Below are 16,698 nucleotides of genomic sequence, written 5' to 3' on the forward strand. Positions count from 1 at the left end.
CAGATAAAATCTAGAACAAAATAGGGCCTTCAGGAATCTTAGGTTTGGCCTGTTTTCCCGAAGCTATTTATTTATTTATTATTTTTTCCCCCCGAAGCTATTTATAAAAAGACTTACCTTAAAAAAAAAAAAAGATTTATTTATTTATTTATACAAGCACTGGGTACAGTCAGAAGCACAGGAGGGTGAGAGAATTCACCAGAGCTAGAGCAGGGAACAGAACAGGCAGACTGATGAAACACACTGCTGAGGGGAGCAGCAGGTGCGCCATGTGGAACCCTTGCCGGCGGCGGTGGCCGGGGATCGAACTGGTGCTGCAGAGGCTGCGCAGCCCAGTGCTCAGCCGCTGCGCCACCAGGGGAGGCCCAAAAGGCTTATACCTTTTTATCTGGCACATCTTATAAGACCATCTTAGAATCACCTTGTAATCAAACTAATCTTGGGCTTATGTTTAAGAACACATTTCTCTATATTCGCTGTATTTTCAGATATAGAACTTAGGCTAGGATTTGACTCTATGATACAGTTATTGTTGATCTGTTCAGGTATTGCTCTGTTGATCCAGTGCCACTGATGGCTATTTAGTGAGAATGGTATTCATCATTATTCACCTACTTCTTTCTTGGCCGATAGTCAGAAGAGTGGCATATATAGTGAAAGGGTTGTGATAAAGAGAGGGTGTATGTTGGTGGGTAGGCTTTTGGTGATTTCTCAGTAATATTAACCTTTTAAAGAAGTTGATTTATAATTTACACAGTATAGTTTTTAATTTTGACTATTAAGAAAGATATACCTGTATAACCACCACCCAAAAGGAGATGTAGAACATTTTCTTCACTCCTGAAAGATACTTTGTTTTCCATTCAGTCTCTGCTGCTATCTGACCCAGGGCACCTGCTGTTTTCATATAAATCATCGATGAGCTTAGCTTTTTCTAGAAGTCTTTGTTATGAAATCATATAGTATGTCCTCTTCCGTGTCTTGCTTCTTGAGCATATTTTTGAGAGTTACCTTTGTAATTGCTTGTATCAGTAGTTCCTTGTTTTCTTCTTCTTTTTTTAAAAGATTTTATTTATTTATTTATACAAACACTGGGTACAGTCAGAAGTGCGGGAGGGTGAGAGAATTCACCAGAGCCAGAGCGGGGAACAGAACAGGCAGACTGACGAACACACTGCTGAGGGGAGCAGCGGGCACTGCAGAAGAGGTCTGCATGCCATGTGGGACCCTCATTGGCAGCCGGGGATCAAACCAGCGCTGCAAAGGCTGCGGGCAGCTTCGCAGCCCAGCGTTCAACCGCTGTACCACCAGGGGAGGCCCCTTGTTTTCTTCTTTTTAAAGAAAGGTTTTTTTTTATTGCTAAGTGGTGGTCTATTGTATGATTGTATTACAGTAACTAGAGCTGCTTATCTGTTCTTCTACTTATGATATGCCAACCCATTTACTTTTGATGTTATGATACGTAAAAAATTAAAAACTTGAAAACTTTTAATTAAAAACTTGAAGATTCTTTTTCTTTTTTTTTAAACAGAGGAAAAGCGTCCTTTTGACTTCGATTTTTTTGCTCATTTGCTTCAGAAAGTTCTTGCTGAAGAAGAGAAACGAAAACAAAAGTCCATTAAAAATCAGAATGTTTTAAAGAAATCCTCTAAACCACGGAAAAATGTAAAAGGTATTTGTTTTAAAACAAAGTATGTTGTTTTACTTCATGATATAACTGGAATATTGTCTCAAGTATTTGAGTATTTTTGTGAAGTTCAATAGTTGAGATCATCAGGATATTCAATTGTAGGGAATTGAGTTTACTCATACTGTTTTCCATTGGGGCTGGACCAATCTACAATATGTTTTGAAGTCTTTTACATTACTGTGTATAAACTACCCCACAGTTTGCTGCATGGATTTTTACAGCATAAATGCATTGTAACTTATTTAGTCATTCTGTACGAGACATTTGAGGTTGTCTTTAAATTTTTGTTCAGAGCTGAGTATTTTTTTCCTCCACCTCTAAAAGCTTTCTGTAGTTTTATATATTTTAAACTATTTTTCATATTTTTAGTGAAAAAAATTGCCAGTGAAGGAGTGACTGATGATCCAGATGAATCTATGAGTACTAAAATTTCAGACACAGAAGGCTCTCTGAAGGATGTGCAGACTGTCAATCATTCTGTAGTTGAAGAAGAACAACAGGCTCTGACTTTATCAGAACAGAATTTAGAACAGATTGTATCAGAACCAGATCTAAACCAAAAGAAAAAAAGAAAGAAAAGTCAAGAGGAAGCTGGCATACAGGAAGTAAAAAACCTTTCAGGAAGTGCTACTGTTCAGTCAGGCCCTTCTAAAGGAGAAAAACAGAAAAGTAAGTTTTTTACATATTTTTTTTATTTATTTACATTTTAAAAGGGCAGGTTTATTAGAAAAAGGAAAAAAAGAGAGGTACCTCATAGACACAGGTGGGGAGGAAAGCTGCTCTTACATATTTGAATAGCCCTAACATCATTTGAGAAGACATGCATAGTGATCTGGTACATAACTTGAATACATCCTTTTTAGATAATCACAATTAACAGTGCTTATTAATTGGTTCTGTATTCATGGTACTGTGTTAAATCCTTTTATTTTTAATTTAAAATTAATGTTGGAAACAAAAAATTAATGTTGGAAACAAAACCCCAAAGTGAAATGGGGAGATTTGTAACTAAGATTTATTACCTTCTGTGTACTCCCATTAACAATTAGAAGTTACATTTATATAGTAAAATGTATATTGCCTGTGTTTGTTGTACAGCTTTTTAGCTGTTAATTGATTGAATTTTTTATTAATGCTCTAAAAAATATCTTCAATGACTTGCATGTAGGAACTTGAATGTTGAGTAGATAAACAATTTGTGGGAAAAGACAGTGTTACATGTAAATTCCTTTGTGCTTTAAAATCTGTTTTTATCACTTTTTTTTTTTAGAATAACTTGCATTTTGTATTTATAGATAAATGTCATTCTTTAAAGCCTGAGATAGATGAAGGTGAAGGCAATAAGGAACAGATGCTTTCCTGCCCTCAGAATATAGATGACGTTGTGGGTTTTTCCTGTGATGAAAAAGTTGAGAAAAGAATTGATCCTATTCTTTCATCAAGGTATTTCCTATATCTGTACAGACTTTGTCTGTATCTTCTATCAGAGGAGTGTAAAATCTTCACCTGTAATTTTGAATTTGCCTGTTCCTTTTTTTGGTTCTGTTTGTATTTGCTTCTTGTATTTTGGAACTCCTATTGCATGCATTCATATCTAGGACTGTTATATCTTCTTGGTGAAAGGACCCTTTTTCATTTGTGTGATATCATTCTGGTGTTTTGTTATTTTTGTTCTTGTGCTTGCTTTGCTGCTACAGCTTTCTTGTAGTTAGTGTTTGCATGGGTTCATAATGTTCTATAAAAATTTCTCTTTATCTTTAGTTTTCAGCAGTTTGAATGTGATATATCCTGGTGTCAGAATTTTATGTTTTTGTTTTAATTGTGCTAAAAATACATAACCATACCTCTACCCTCCGAACACATTTTTTCAGTGTACAGTGTTACTAACTGTAATCACAGTGTTGTATAACAGATCTCTGGAACTTCTCATCTTGCATGACTGGAGTTCTGTATCCACTGAATTGACCCACAAGCTCAAACAACCATCATTTTACTTTATGTTTATATGAGTTTGATTACCATACATGTCTCATATAAGTTGACAAATGCAGTATTTGTCCTCTATCACAAATATATATGTTGTAGCATACATCAGGATTTCCTTTTTTATAGCTGAATAATACTCCATTGCATGTATATGTCACACTTTAATAAATTCCATTGATCTATAGGGCCTCCCTGGTGGCACAGCGGTTGAGCGCTGGGTTGCGAAGCTGCCCGCGGCCTCTGTGGCGCCGGTTCGATCCCCGGCTCCCCGGCCACGGAGGAGGGTCCCACATGGCACGCAGACCTCTCCTGCCGCCCGCTGCTCCCCTCAGCAGTGTACTTTGGTCCCTCTGCCTGCTCTGCTCCCCGCTCTGGCTCTGGTGAATTCTCTCACCCTCCCGCGCTTCTGACTGTACCCAGTGCATGTATAAACAAAAAACAAACAAACAAACAAATAAATAAAACATGCCTCTATTTAAAAAAAATATTCCATTCATCTATAAATGGACAATTAGGTTATTTCCATCTCTTGGCTATTGTGAATAAATAATAAACATGAGACAAGTGTGGAAGTGCAAATATCTCTTTGAGGTTCTGTTTCCAGTTCTTCTGGATAAATACCCAGAATAGGGATTGCTGGGCCATATGATAGTTTTATATTTTTAATTTTTTGAGTAACCACCATACTGGTTTCCCTTTCCACCAATAGTGCAGACGTTTCAATTTCTCTGTGTTTTTGCCAACACTTCTTATTTTCTGTTTGCTTATAATGGCCATCCTAACAGTTGTGAGATGGTACCTCATTGTGGTTTTGATTTGCATTTTGCTAATAATTAGTGACATTGAACATCCTTATATGTACCTGTAGGCCATTTGTCTGTCTTTGGTGAAATGTCTATTCAAGTTCTTTTCCCTTTTCCCATTTTTAATTGGGTTATTTGGTTATATTTGCTGTTGAGTTTTAGGAGTTCTTTTTACATTTTGGATATTAAGCCCTTACCTGATATATCCTTTGCAAATATTTCTCTCTTTCATAGATTGTCTTGTAGCTCTGTGATTATTTCTTATGCTATGTATAAAGTTTTTATTTTGAAGTAGTCTGAGTCTGTTTTGGCTTTTGTGGCTCTGCTTTTGGTCTCATGGCCAAGAAATTATTGCCAACACCATTGTTATAAAGATTCCCCCCTATGGTTGTAGATTTTATTAATTTTTGTGTGTGGTTAAGATAAAGGTGCAGTTTTTTTTTTTTTTTTTTTTTTTTTTAGCATTCATATATCATATGTTGAAAGAGACTCTGTTGATAAAACTATTCTTTCCCTATTGTGTAGTTTTGGCACCTTATCAAAGATCATTTGTGTGTATGTGTGAGTTTATTTCTGGGCTCTCTGTTCTGTTCACTGGTTTGTGTATCTGCTGAAAATTTTGATAAACTCATGTAGAAATCTTTCAAGTGTGTATATATGATAACTTATATGATGCAAAAGGTTAAGTTGTTTGAGACTGAGTTACATGCCTTTGGTTCTTTGGCTAGGTGACAGACACCTACATTGTTCAGAGATACAACTATTTTTATAAGCTATATAAAAAAACAATACTGACTTTTGTCTAATTTAGAGATTGAAAAAACCTCTAAGGATTGTTCAAATCCTAACTGGTATAACATTGAGCTGATTCTAAAATTATTTTGTACATAAGAGCAAAGCATCATGTATTTTAAGACACTATTGAAAACATCAACTCTGGAGAGGAAATGTCTAAGACTCATTCTAAAACTAATGTAATTAAAGCAGTGTGATATAGGGACAGACAGTTTGACCCAGCAGAACTGAATATAGAGTCTAAAAAGAGTGTATAAGAAATTTGATATATGGCAGAGGTGGAATTAGAAATTAGTGAGCGGGGCTTCCCTGATGGTGCTTCCCTGATGGTGTAAAAGCACAGCACTGTGAAGCTATCCACAGCCTTTGTAGCACAGAGTTCAATCCCTGGCTGCCCAGGTAGCTATCCACATGGTGCAGCAGACCTCTCCTGTCTTGCCCCCTGCTCCCCTCAGCAGTATATTTCAATCCGTCTGCCTGTTCTGTTCCCCATTCTGTCTCTGGTGAATCCTCTCACCCTCCCTGCACCTCTGGTCTGTACCCCAGTTCTTGTATGCATAAATAAATCTTTAAAAAAAAATGAAATTAGTGAAGACGAACTGTTCAGTAGATGGCATTGAGATATGAACAAGTTATTAGAACCCAGTTTCATCCTGTATACTTACTCCTGATGGATTAAAGAATACATGTATAAAGCAGATCCGTAAAAATTTAGAGAAAAATAATGTTAGTGCTGTTAAAGGTATCTTAAGGCATAAAGAGCACAAATTAACAATAGATAAGATTTGACTGCAATAAAATCAAATACCTTTTTTGACAAAGGTTTCATAAAGAAAGTGAAAAGATTTGTAAGTTTTATGTGCAACATCTAACCAAAAGAATTTATAAAGAGATCTTACGGGTTTATTTGGGAAAAGACAAACACCTATTAGAAAAAAAATGAGCAAAATTAAAGCATAGCTAAATGTGCATATGTGTTAAAACTAAGTGCTAGTTAGTACATAGTCATCATTTATATTATTGTTGACATATTATATAATATAGCAATCCCTCTTTTCATAGTTCAGTTTCAGCTGCAACTTGTGTATGTTGGAAATGTGACCATGACTTAAATGATTTTTGATTAACCCAGTACCATAGAAAGGGAAGACTGCCTACATAAAATTTCAAATGAAAGATAATTCCTGAATATTACCATGATTTTTACAACTACATTTGTTTTGTGAACCCCACATAATTAAGTTTTTCATTTTGTGACATCCTGAGCAATTTCCCATCCTATTCATTTGTGAGTACTATTTCTCCAAAGGTAGTTATTTTGTGTGTGTGTGTTTTGAGATAACATTGTTTTACAGAACTGTATATGATTTACGGGTATAGGTTCATACCTCTTTTTTAATTATGTGACTACACCATACCCATCACCAAAGCACCCATAATCCCATAGTCCATTGGGCTCCCTCTCTGCTGTGGTACCCCACCAACCCCCTCTGGTAACCTAAATTCTGTTGTCAGATTTGTAGGGTTTGTTTTGGTTTAGTTTTGTTTGTTCCTTTGTTTTGTTTATTTATAGGTAACATTGGCTTACATTTTTGTTGGTAATTTGGAAGTATGGGATCCCCCTGATCATCCAGTATTTGTCTTTCTCCTCTGACTTACTTTGCTTAGCATAATCTCCACCAGTTCCATCCACGCTGTCATGGATGAAATGAGTTCATCTTTTTAATAGCTGCGTAGTATTCCTGTGTGTGTGTGTGTGTGTGTGTGTGTGTGTGTGTGTGTGTGTGTACCAAATCTTTATCCTCTCATCTGTTGTTCACCACTTTGGTTGTTTCCATAACACAGCTATTTTAAACAGTGCTGCAGTGAACATAGGAGAGCATATATCTCTTTGAAATAATGTTTTTTCAATTCTTCAGGTATATCTCTAGAGGTGGAATTACTGTAAGTCTATTTTTAATATTTTGAGAAACCTCCATACTGTTTTGCATAGGGCCTGGACCAGTCTACATTCTCACCAATAGTGTTCAAGGCTTCCTTTTTCTCTGCACCCTCACCAACGTTTGTTGTTTCTGATCTTTTTGACATGGGCCATTGTAATGGGTATGATACAGTGTCTTGTTTTGGTTTTTGATTTTCACTTTCCTGATGCTAGGTGGTGAAGAGGATTTATGTATTTGTGTTTATTGATGTAACATTAGTTTACAGTTGTGTTTGTGATTTAGAGGTATAAAATATCCCCATTAAGGTGTTACCATACCCACCACCAAAACACCCAACCCTCCACCATAGTCTGTTGTGTTCCCGCCCCACTTTGCTCTTTTTCCTCCCTTCCCCCTCTAATGGCCTTAGTTCTGCAGTAAGATTTCTAGTGTTTGTTATTGGTTTGGCTTATTTGACCCATGTTTTCTCTCTCTACATTCCAGCATATAAGTGATGCCATCTAGTACTTGTCTTTCTTCTCCTGACTTATTTTGCTCATCGTAATCCTCTCCAGTTCCATCCATGTTGTTGCAAATGGCAAGAGTTTTTCCTTTTTTTTTTTTTTTTTCAAAGCAGGGTAGTATTCCATTGTGTGTATATACCACATCTTCCTGATTCACTGATCTGTTTTTTGACCACTTAGGTTGTTTCTGTAGCTTCTATATTGTAAATATTGCTGCAGTGAACATAGGAGTGATATATCCCTTTGAATTAGTGTTTCTGTGTTCTTCAGGAGGATACCTAGGAGTAGATGCTCTATCATATGGTAGATCCATTTTCTCATGTGCCTGTTGGCCATTTGTCAAGTTTTTATAATAATGCAGGAAAGATTATAGAAATGCCAAATATCCCTTTATGATTATTCTGTAATATGAAGGATTGTTTTTGAAAGTGTTTTGTTTTTGTTTCTATAGTAATCAACAAGATGCCATGTCAGTCGGAAGTGAGACTTTAGAATCAAGCATTTCAGATTTACCTTCATCAGAAGTTGGAGTTCATGCATTGTGTTTGGTGAATAATGCTGAGATTAATTCTACAGAAGAAAGAAATTTTGACTTAAGTAAGAAATTGTAAGTATTTTACTTGGTAGAATTTGTTTTTCAAACTTTTGATGATTTCATATGATTTAAGAAATGATAATGTTTTTCCTTTAGGAATTAGAAAGTGAGACTTTCAACAATATAGTATGTAATTTACTGTGATCTGAGTGTGACAAAGGCTTTTACTTCATAGTTCATCACAGAAAAATTCTGTTTCATATCTGATGTATAATGATACAAAGTGAACATCATGATGAAATTTTGAAGCTTTAGTATTTCTAGTTAAACTTTTATTTGGTTTGGGTTATTTTTCATGTCTATTGTGAAAGTAGTAGTTTTTGATCAATATCAAATGACTTTGAAGGATGATTATATTTTCTAGTATACAAATACTGGTTGAATTTAATGTCTTTACTATAAAAGCACCACAAGAATCTTCCTTTGGATGCAGTCTTAAATAATGTTAATTTTTTAGGGAAACCGATCAAATAGAAAATGTTAAGCCAATGGTGAGAGGACGATTCCAGAGACCCAAACCAAATTTATCAAGGGCAGTTGGGAAGAAATCAGTTCTTTCACAAGGTAAAGCAGATGAAGAGAGCAAGAGTTTACATCCAGAAACTTCAGTCGAAAAGGTATGAAATAATAGACTTTATGGAAATTAAAGTTGTAAAAATTTTCCCTGGGTACTTGGGAATAAAAATGTTTTATTATTCTTTTGATAATATGATTATGTTGTAATCTTGTAAGATGTTTTTAAATTCTGAAAAATTGGGGAAAAAGCAGATTCATGTAAAAATAAACACAAGAATTATTTGTAATGTAATTATCCAGATGCGACCAATATTTTAGCATATATCTAGCTTTCTCTTACAAAATTAAGTAGAAATGTTAATTCAGTTTTGTAGTCTTCTTTGGTACTTAACATTTCATAAATATTTTTCCAGATAATTAAATAGCTTCAAAATGTGGTTTTTAGTGACTTCATAATATTTGGTCAGTGCGGTATAAATGAATTTATTTTACTGCTCGTTATTGGATATCTTATGTCTTTACAATGTTTGCTAATTTATATAATGTTCCAGTTAACATCCTAATACTTTAATCTTTCTGAATATTTTCTTGGAGTCTTAAAAGTTATATTACTGGGTCAGAGTATGAGCATTTAAGGCTCTCTATTCAAGCTGTTTTAAAGACTTTGCAGAAAGGATATCCAAATTTGTTTGTGTGTTAGTAATGTTGGAGATTTTGTTTTATAATATTTTCTTTTGCATTTAGAATTAAAAAAAGCTCATCTAATTGAAAATACAAAAAAAATTGTCTTAATTTCTGTTTATTACAAAGTTTGAACTTTTCTGTGTTAAGTAGATTAAATGTAAAAAATTAAATTCATAGGATAACATGGAAAAGGATAAAATGAATACATTTGATATTTCTGGAATGGAGAATGCAGAGAAAGAAAACCCAGAGGCTGAGACTGTATCTAAGTAAGTATTTAGGAAGTAGAATTAAAATAGTATCTCTAGGAATAATTGTAATAACTTATTTTCTACTTGATAATGTCTGAATTTTAATTTCAGCTAGTGTACTTTTTGCTTAACATTGTTGAAATAAATTACGGTATGGATCAATTCAATTAGCAATTTCTCTTTCATGTCTTGTTAGATAAATTAATGAAAAAATACATGTTTCTGGTTAGTTTTATTGATTTCAAGGAGTTTCAAAAGGGAATATTTAACTTGGAAATCTGCAGCAGTTCTTGTTCTAATGTGAATTTGAAGCTATGGCTCCTGGGCTGTACAAAAGGGTACCATTTATGCCATATTCTGTATCCTATACCCTGGAAGTATGCATTCGTAATAATATCCTGAGTGGTCAATAGTGTTATATGCTTCTTAGGTGTAGATTTTCCCAATTTTGTAACAAAGATTGGCTTTTTTTTTTTTTTTTTTTTTTATTTTATTTTATAGAGGCATGTTTTATTTATTTATTTTGTTTGTTTGTTTGTTTTGTTTATACATGCACTGGGTACAGTCAGAAGCACGGGAGGGTGAGAGAATTCACCAGAGCCAGAGCGGGGAGCAGAGCAGGCAGAAGGACCGAAGTACACTGCTGAGGGGAGCAGCGGGCGGCAGGAGAGGTCTGCGCACCATGTGGGATCCTCCGCCGGTGGCCGGGGAGCAGCCGGGGATCGAACCGGCGCCGCAGAGGCCGCGGGCAGCTTCGCAACCCAGCGCTCAACCGCTGCGCCACCGGGGAGGCCCACAAAGATTGGCTTTTAAAATGCTTTTCTGTAAAGCGATTTCCAGGATTATATCTATGCTTAAGAGTTAAGGTGTAGAAATATGATTATCTTTGAGGATATTCTTGAGGATACTTGTATATTTCTTTTTTTTTTAAGATTTATTTATTCATTCATATAAGAACTGGGGTATAGGCCAGAGGTGCAGGAGGTGAAAGGACAGAGTGAGAGCAGAACAGGCAGATTGACTGAAATACACTGATGAGAGGAGCAGCGGGTGTGATAGGAAAGGTCTGCTGCACCATGTGGGTAGCTCCCTGGCCAGCTGCGGATTGAAATCTTGCTGCAGAGGCTGCACTTAGCTTCAGAGCTCTGTGCTTAATCCCTTGTGCCATCAGGGAGGCCCAGAGACTTGTATATGTCAAATGATTTACTTATTCCTACCTAGGAGAAGGGACTATTGAAAACAAGCAAGTATATAGATTCAAAATAAATACTGATTTTATTCACTTTTTTTTTTGTGTGTGTGTAGAAGAACTGGAGTGTGGGCCAGAGGTGCAGGGGGTGAAGAGGAATCATCAGAGAGAGTGGGGAGCAGAGCAGGTGAATTTATTGAAATACACTGCTCAGGGGAGCAGCAGGCAAGATAGAAGAGGTCTGCTGCACCATATGTAGTTAGCTCCCTGGCTGGGGATTGAACTCAGGCCATGGTGTTGATAGTGCTGAGACTTAACCCCTACGCCACCCGGGAAGCCCTGATTTTATTCCTGTAATTCTTGTAGTTTGAGTGAAAAGACTGGTCTGCAGGCAGATGAACAACCAAAGACTTTAAGACCGGCACGACTAATGAGAGGCCGATTGCAAAGGCCAAAACCAAATATCAGTAAAGCTGCTGAAAGAAAAGAAACTCTTGCATCACAGGAAAAAAATGGGGCTAATGTACAAAAGAATGAAAATGAATCCTGCATTGATAAAGATGTAAGTACTCTGATTCTTCACATTTTTTGTTTTATTGCTAAGCAAGTAGATAAGCCTCTTTTCATCCTTTTTTAAACAACATTATACAATTGTGTACATTGTTCATTTAATCTAAGGCCAAAATCTTATGGCCAGCAGCTTTGCTAATTGGAAAGCTATTTAACTCTTGGCTGGATTTTTGACCATTCATATGATAGGTCATTTGTCTTCAGCTTACCTCATATTTGCACTTGTTTTCTTCCATCATTCAGCAGGTATTTGAATTACTTTTTCCTTACTGAAAAGGAAAATTAGTTAGATAATAAATTTTAACATTGACTTAAACAGAATGAAGTGGTAAAAGCTTCTTACTAAAATATGATGCCAAGAATAAAGATCATGAATTTTAGAATAATTGCATGATAACTAGACTTTAAAATGAGGGTAAAAGTTGTCAAAATTTGAGATTTGCTTTTTTTGTTGTTAAAATTCCTAAGGGCTTTCATGTGATTATATTAATCAAAAAGATAGACCCCTGCAGAGTAACTGACAACTGAGGCTGAAGCAGTTACTTGCTTTCTGTTTTGGAGGGAAAAAAATGGGGTCTTTGAAGTAAAAGGTGTAGCATATGAAATTTTCTTTAAAAAAAAAATTATTTTATTTATTTATGCATAGAAGAACTGGGGTAGGCCAGAGGTACCAGGGGGTGAGAGGATTCACCAGAAACAGAGTGGGGAACAAAACAGGTAGATTGACTGAAATACACTGCTGAGGGGAGTAGTGGGTGAGACAGGAGAGGTCTGCTGTACCATGTGGGTTAGCTTCCTGGCAGAGATCGAATTCATGTTGCAGTGGCTATTGATAGCTTGATAGTGCTGAGACTTAACCCCTTGCACCACCAGGGAAGCCCGTATGAAATTTTCTAAGAGAACTCAGGGAAAAACATTAAAAAGTATCCATTGCATATCAGTTTATAATTTTTAAGTATTCACCATTTTCCGTGTATTCAAATCGAGAAAATTTTCAGTAAAATCTTTTATAAATGGTTATTTCATAATGAACCCTAAAACTAAAAAAAAAATGTTGTTTGCTATTAAGATTCCTGAACAAATGGAAGATCAGTCATGTAAAAATTTTGAATGTGAAGAAGTCACATCACAATCTGAGCAAATTCAGCCAGATGAGCCCACGGTTCTTAATGAAAGTCTAAGGTATGCATATTTTATTGATTATATAATTTTTAAGATTTTTATAAAGTTTTAGAAATTGTTAATCATTTAAAAATTTTTTTTTTAAAGATTTATTTGTTTATTTATATAAGCACTGGGTACAGTCAGAAGCACGGGAGGGTGAGAGAATTCACCAGAGCCAGAGCAGGGAGCAGAGCTCCCTGCTGAGGGGAGCAGCGGGCACGGCAGGAGAGGTTTGTGCACCATGTGGGACCCTCGCTTGCGGCCGGGTATTGAACTAGTGCTGCAGAGGCTGCGGGCAGCTTCGCAGCCCAGCGCTCACCCACTGTACCACCGGGGAAGCTCAATCATTTTTTTTTAAAGATTTATTTATTATGCATACAAGAACTGGAGTACAAACCAGAGGAGCCGGAGCTGAAAGGATTCACTAGAGACAGTGGGGAACAGAACAGACAGACTGACAGAAAAACACTAATGAGGGGAGCAACGGGATAGTCAGGAGAGGTCTGCTGCACCATGTGTGTAGCTCCCTGACCTGGGATCAAACTCATGCTGCACTGGCTGTGGATAGCTTCATGGGTTGTGTCTTATCCCTTGTGCTTCTAGGGAGACCCTGGCCCAGAAATTGTTAATCATTTTTTAACAAAAGCAAATTAGACTGATCATTATCTTTATATCAAGTTATACAATGTTTAAAAGGTAATATCACTTTTCCAGACAGTTTATCTTACAGGCTTCATGGTTTGGGTGATTTGAAAAGAACTACTCACCATACAGTAGACCTTGAGTTACTCGTGGCTAGTATTATCACTTAACATAGTTGTTAAATTAGATCTCTAAGTCCAAATATGAAAATGTTACTAATTTTCTTACTATTTGTTTCTCTGGAATTAGATTGATCACATACTGCCTTTACTTAAATTTTATGTAAAACACAAATGTAAAATCACTTCTTTTTTTTTTTAAAGATTTATTTTATTTATGCATACAAGAACTGGGGTGTAGGTCAGAGTTGCAGGGGGTGAGAGGATTCACCAGAGACAGAGTAGGGAGCAGAACAGGTGGATCTACTGAAATACACTGCTGAGGGGAGCAGCAGGCGAGACAGGAGAGGTCTGCTGTGTCATATGGGTTAGCTTCCTGGCCAGGGTTCAAACTCATGCTGCAGTGGCTGGTGAAAGATTAATAGCGCTGACTTTAACCTCTGCACCACCAGGGAGGCCCCTGTAAAATTACTTCTCATAGCCAAAGCCCTTTATATTTGTTAATTCCCTTTTGGAAGATACTAAAACCAGATTGATGAACTTACTAGTATGCTTTTTTTAAAAAAAATTCTTTTAGTGAATTTTCAGTGTGTATAGAAGCAGAGAGAACAGAATAATGGATTCATATCACCTGCTATCTAGTATCAAAAATTACTGATATTTTGTCAGTCTTTACATTTAAAGTCTGGCCTATCCTATGCTTATAGCTATACTAGCTTGTTTAAGTACTACATATCCTGAGAGTGAAAGCTAGGTTTACTGAGTTATCAACATTTTAAAGATCTTTATTAGAAGAAAGAAAAATTCTTTTAATCCTTATTTCTTTGTCTTCCTGTGCTTCTTACCTACTTCCTTTCTTCTGTTTTTTATCATATCATATACACCTATTTATAATTTCCCTTTTCCCTCTCAAACACTTTGAACTGTGCAAGGTGCTATATAAAAGAAAGCATTAATAAACTCAGATGAAGAATGCAGTAAGATTCTACTTGATGAGATAAATTAGTTAATGTGTTTTTGAACTTTATTCTTCTAGGATAATTTTACATTCCATCTATTTCATATAAATATCTTGAAATTTGTCCTATGAGTAGTGAGTTATCTTCTGGAGCCTTATGAATATTTTATAGATTGTTAAACTATTTTAGAAAAATACCTGTGAACTTCAGAGCAGAATTTGTGCTCATTACCTTCTTTCCTACCTTCTCCAGTTGTAATTCTTTTATTTTCTCCTTAAATTCTATGATCTGAGGAGAGAGTTGTAGATCTGCTATATGTTTTAAGTTGGGAATAATCTAGTGCAAATTCATACTAAATTTCTAATCTCAGATACTGCCCTTCGGTTGATTATGCAGCTGATGTGAGGTATGTTTTGTTTATTGTATTCCTAGTTCCTGGCAGCCTCCTTCCTGGCATGTAATAGGTTTTTAGAATTAATTTTGACTTATTGTTCATGAAATCCATGAACTTCAGATTTATCATTACTTAGAGATAATCTGAGCATATAGAATATAATCATAACATTACATGTTTGTACCTTAAAATCTCTTTTTTTTAAAGATTTATTTATGCATACAAAAACTGGGGTACAGGCCAGAGATGTGGGAGGTGAGAAGATTCACCAGAGACAGAGTGGGAAACAGAACAGGCAGCTTGATGGGAACACAGTGCTGAGGGGAGCAGCAGGCGAGTCAGAAGAGTCTGCCGCACCATGTGGGTTGCTCCCTGGCCAAGGATCGGACTTGTGCTGCAGTGGCTGCGGATAGCTTCATAGGTTGCATCTTAATCCCTTGAACCACCAGGGAGGCCCCTGTACCTTAGAATTTTAACTGATACTAAAGTAATGAAATTATTAATAAACTTTGCTGAAAGCATTTCTATGTTTTAAGACTACAGTAGTTTATCTAGTATTGCTAGTATAGGAACCTCAAAAAAACTAGATGTTTCTGGATAGACATGTAAGGTAGAAAATAAGTAAGTCAGAAAATAAAATCCATTCAGGGTAAATCTTATTAAATTAAACCTCCCTTATTAGTTGGCATTTCACATTGAATGTTATCATTTACTAAAGTTGATGATAGATATAAAACATGTCAGTTTTATAAATAAGTATAATTTGAGGAAGCAGTATTGTTCTTTTCTTTCTTTCTTTCTTTTTTTTTTGTTTAAAGATTTATTTATGCATACAATAACTGGGGTACAGGCCAGAGGTGTGTATGGGGGGTGGTGAGAGGATTCACCAGAGACAGAGTGGGGAGCAGAACAGGCAGATTGACTGAAGTACACTGCTGAGGGGAGCAGGGGGCGAGACAGGAGAGGTCTGCTGCGCCATGTGGGTAGCTCCCTGCCCGGGGATTGAACTCGTGTTGCAGTGGCTGTGGACAGCCTCATAGGTTGCGTCTCAATCCCTTGCGCCACCAGGAAGGCCCAACAGTATTGTTCTTACCGACCTGCCTTGTTTATTATAAATTGCATTATAAAAAATAGTTGTTTCAGCAAAGAAAAGTAGCTTAGCACCTATGTAAGTTCCAACAAACAATTGCATCGTTAATTATCTTTTTTAGCCTTTTTTTTTTTTTTTAAACAACACGTTAACATTTTTTTTAAGATTTATTTATTTATATTTATAAAAGCACTGGGTACAGTCAGAAGCACGGGAGGGTGAGAGAATTCACCAGAGCCAGAGCGGGGAGCAGAGCAGGCAGACAGAAGGACCGAAGTACACTGCTGAGGGGAGCAGCGGGCGGCAGGAGAGGTCTGCGCGCCATGTGAGACCCTCCTCCAGTGGCCGGGGAGCAGCCGGGGGCCGAACTGGCGCGGCAGAGGCCGCGGGCAGCTTTGCAATCCAGCGCTCAACCGCTGTGCCACCGGGGAGGCCCTGTTAATTATCTTTTTTAGAAGCTCTTACATGTTTGTAGTTCTTCAGCCTAACATTACTGAATTAATCTAATGTTTCATTTAACCTGCTTTTATCCAAGGTTATTAACCTTTCTGATTAGCCATTAAGAGCTCTTTTATTCATTGATACAATTTTTGCAGGTTTTACTATCTATAAATATTATAATACAACACAAAGACTTGTTGCTGCTTTTCTGGAGAACAGGGTGCTTGTTCTAGATTGTGATTGTTGTATGCCCCATGACATTCTCCAAACTGCAAAATGTTGTTGTTTATTTAAGCTTTCCTTTTATTTCCAATTTATATTATTAAATCATAAACTCTTAGAAATGTCTGTATTGGAATTTTCA

General features: G+C 36.4%; 1 protein-coding gene across 1 annotated transcript in view; it reads left to right on the plus strand.

Moving 5' to 3' along the window:
- The window catches only part of BDP1 (B double prime 1, subunit of RNA polymerase III transcription initiation factor IIIB), a 79,294-nt gene that overhangs the window by 16,325 nt on the left and 46,271 nt on the right, over positions 1 to 16,698 (plus strand). Inside the window, exons 9-16 of the mRNA XM_037529078.2 lie at positions 1,532 to 1,672; positions 2,060 to 2,359; positions 2,986 to 3,133; positions 8,172 to 8,327; positions 8,773 to 8,932; positions 9,693 to 9,784; positions 11,322 to 11,517; positions 12,595 to 12,707. Coding sequence (XP_037384975.1) covers positions 1,532 to 1,672; positions 2,060 to 2,359; positions 2,986 to 3,133; positions 8,172 to 8,327; positions 8,773 to 8,932; positions 9,693 to 9,784; positions 11,322 to 11,517; positions 12,595 to 12,707 — 1,306 coding nt within the window. The remainder of the gene's footprint in view (positions 1 to 1,531; positions 1,673 to 2,059; positions 2,360 to 2,985; positions 3,134 to 8,171; positions 8,328 to 8,772; positions 8,933 to 9,692; positions 9,785 to 11,321; positions 11,518 to 12,594; positions 12,708 to 16,698) is intronic.

The sequence above is a fragment of the Talpa occidentalis genome, unplaced genomic scaffold (genome assembly GCF_014898055.3).
Source record: "Talpa occidentalis isolate TD23 unplaced genomic scaffold, MPIMG_talOcc4v2.1 talOcc4.6, whole genome shotgun sequence".
Classification (NCBI taxonomy): Eukaryota; Metazoa; Chordata; class Mammalia; order Eulipotyphla; family Talpidae; genus Talpa; species Talpa occidentalis.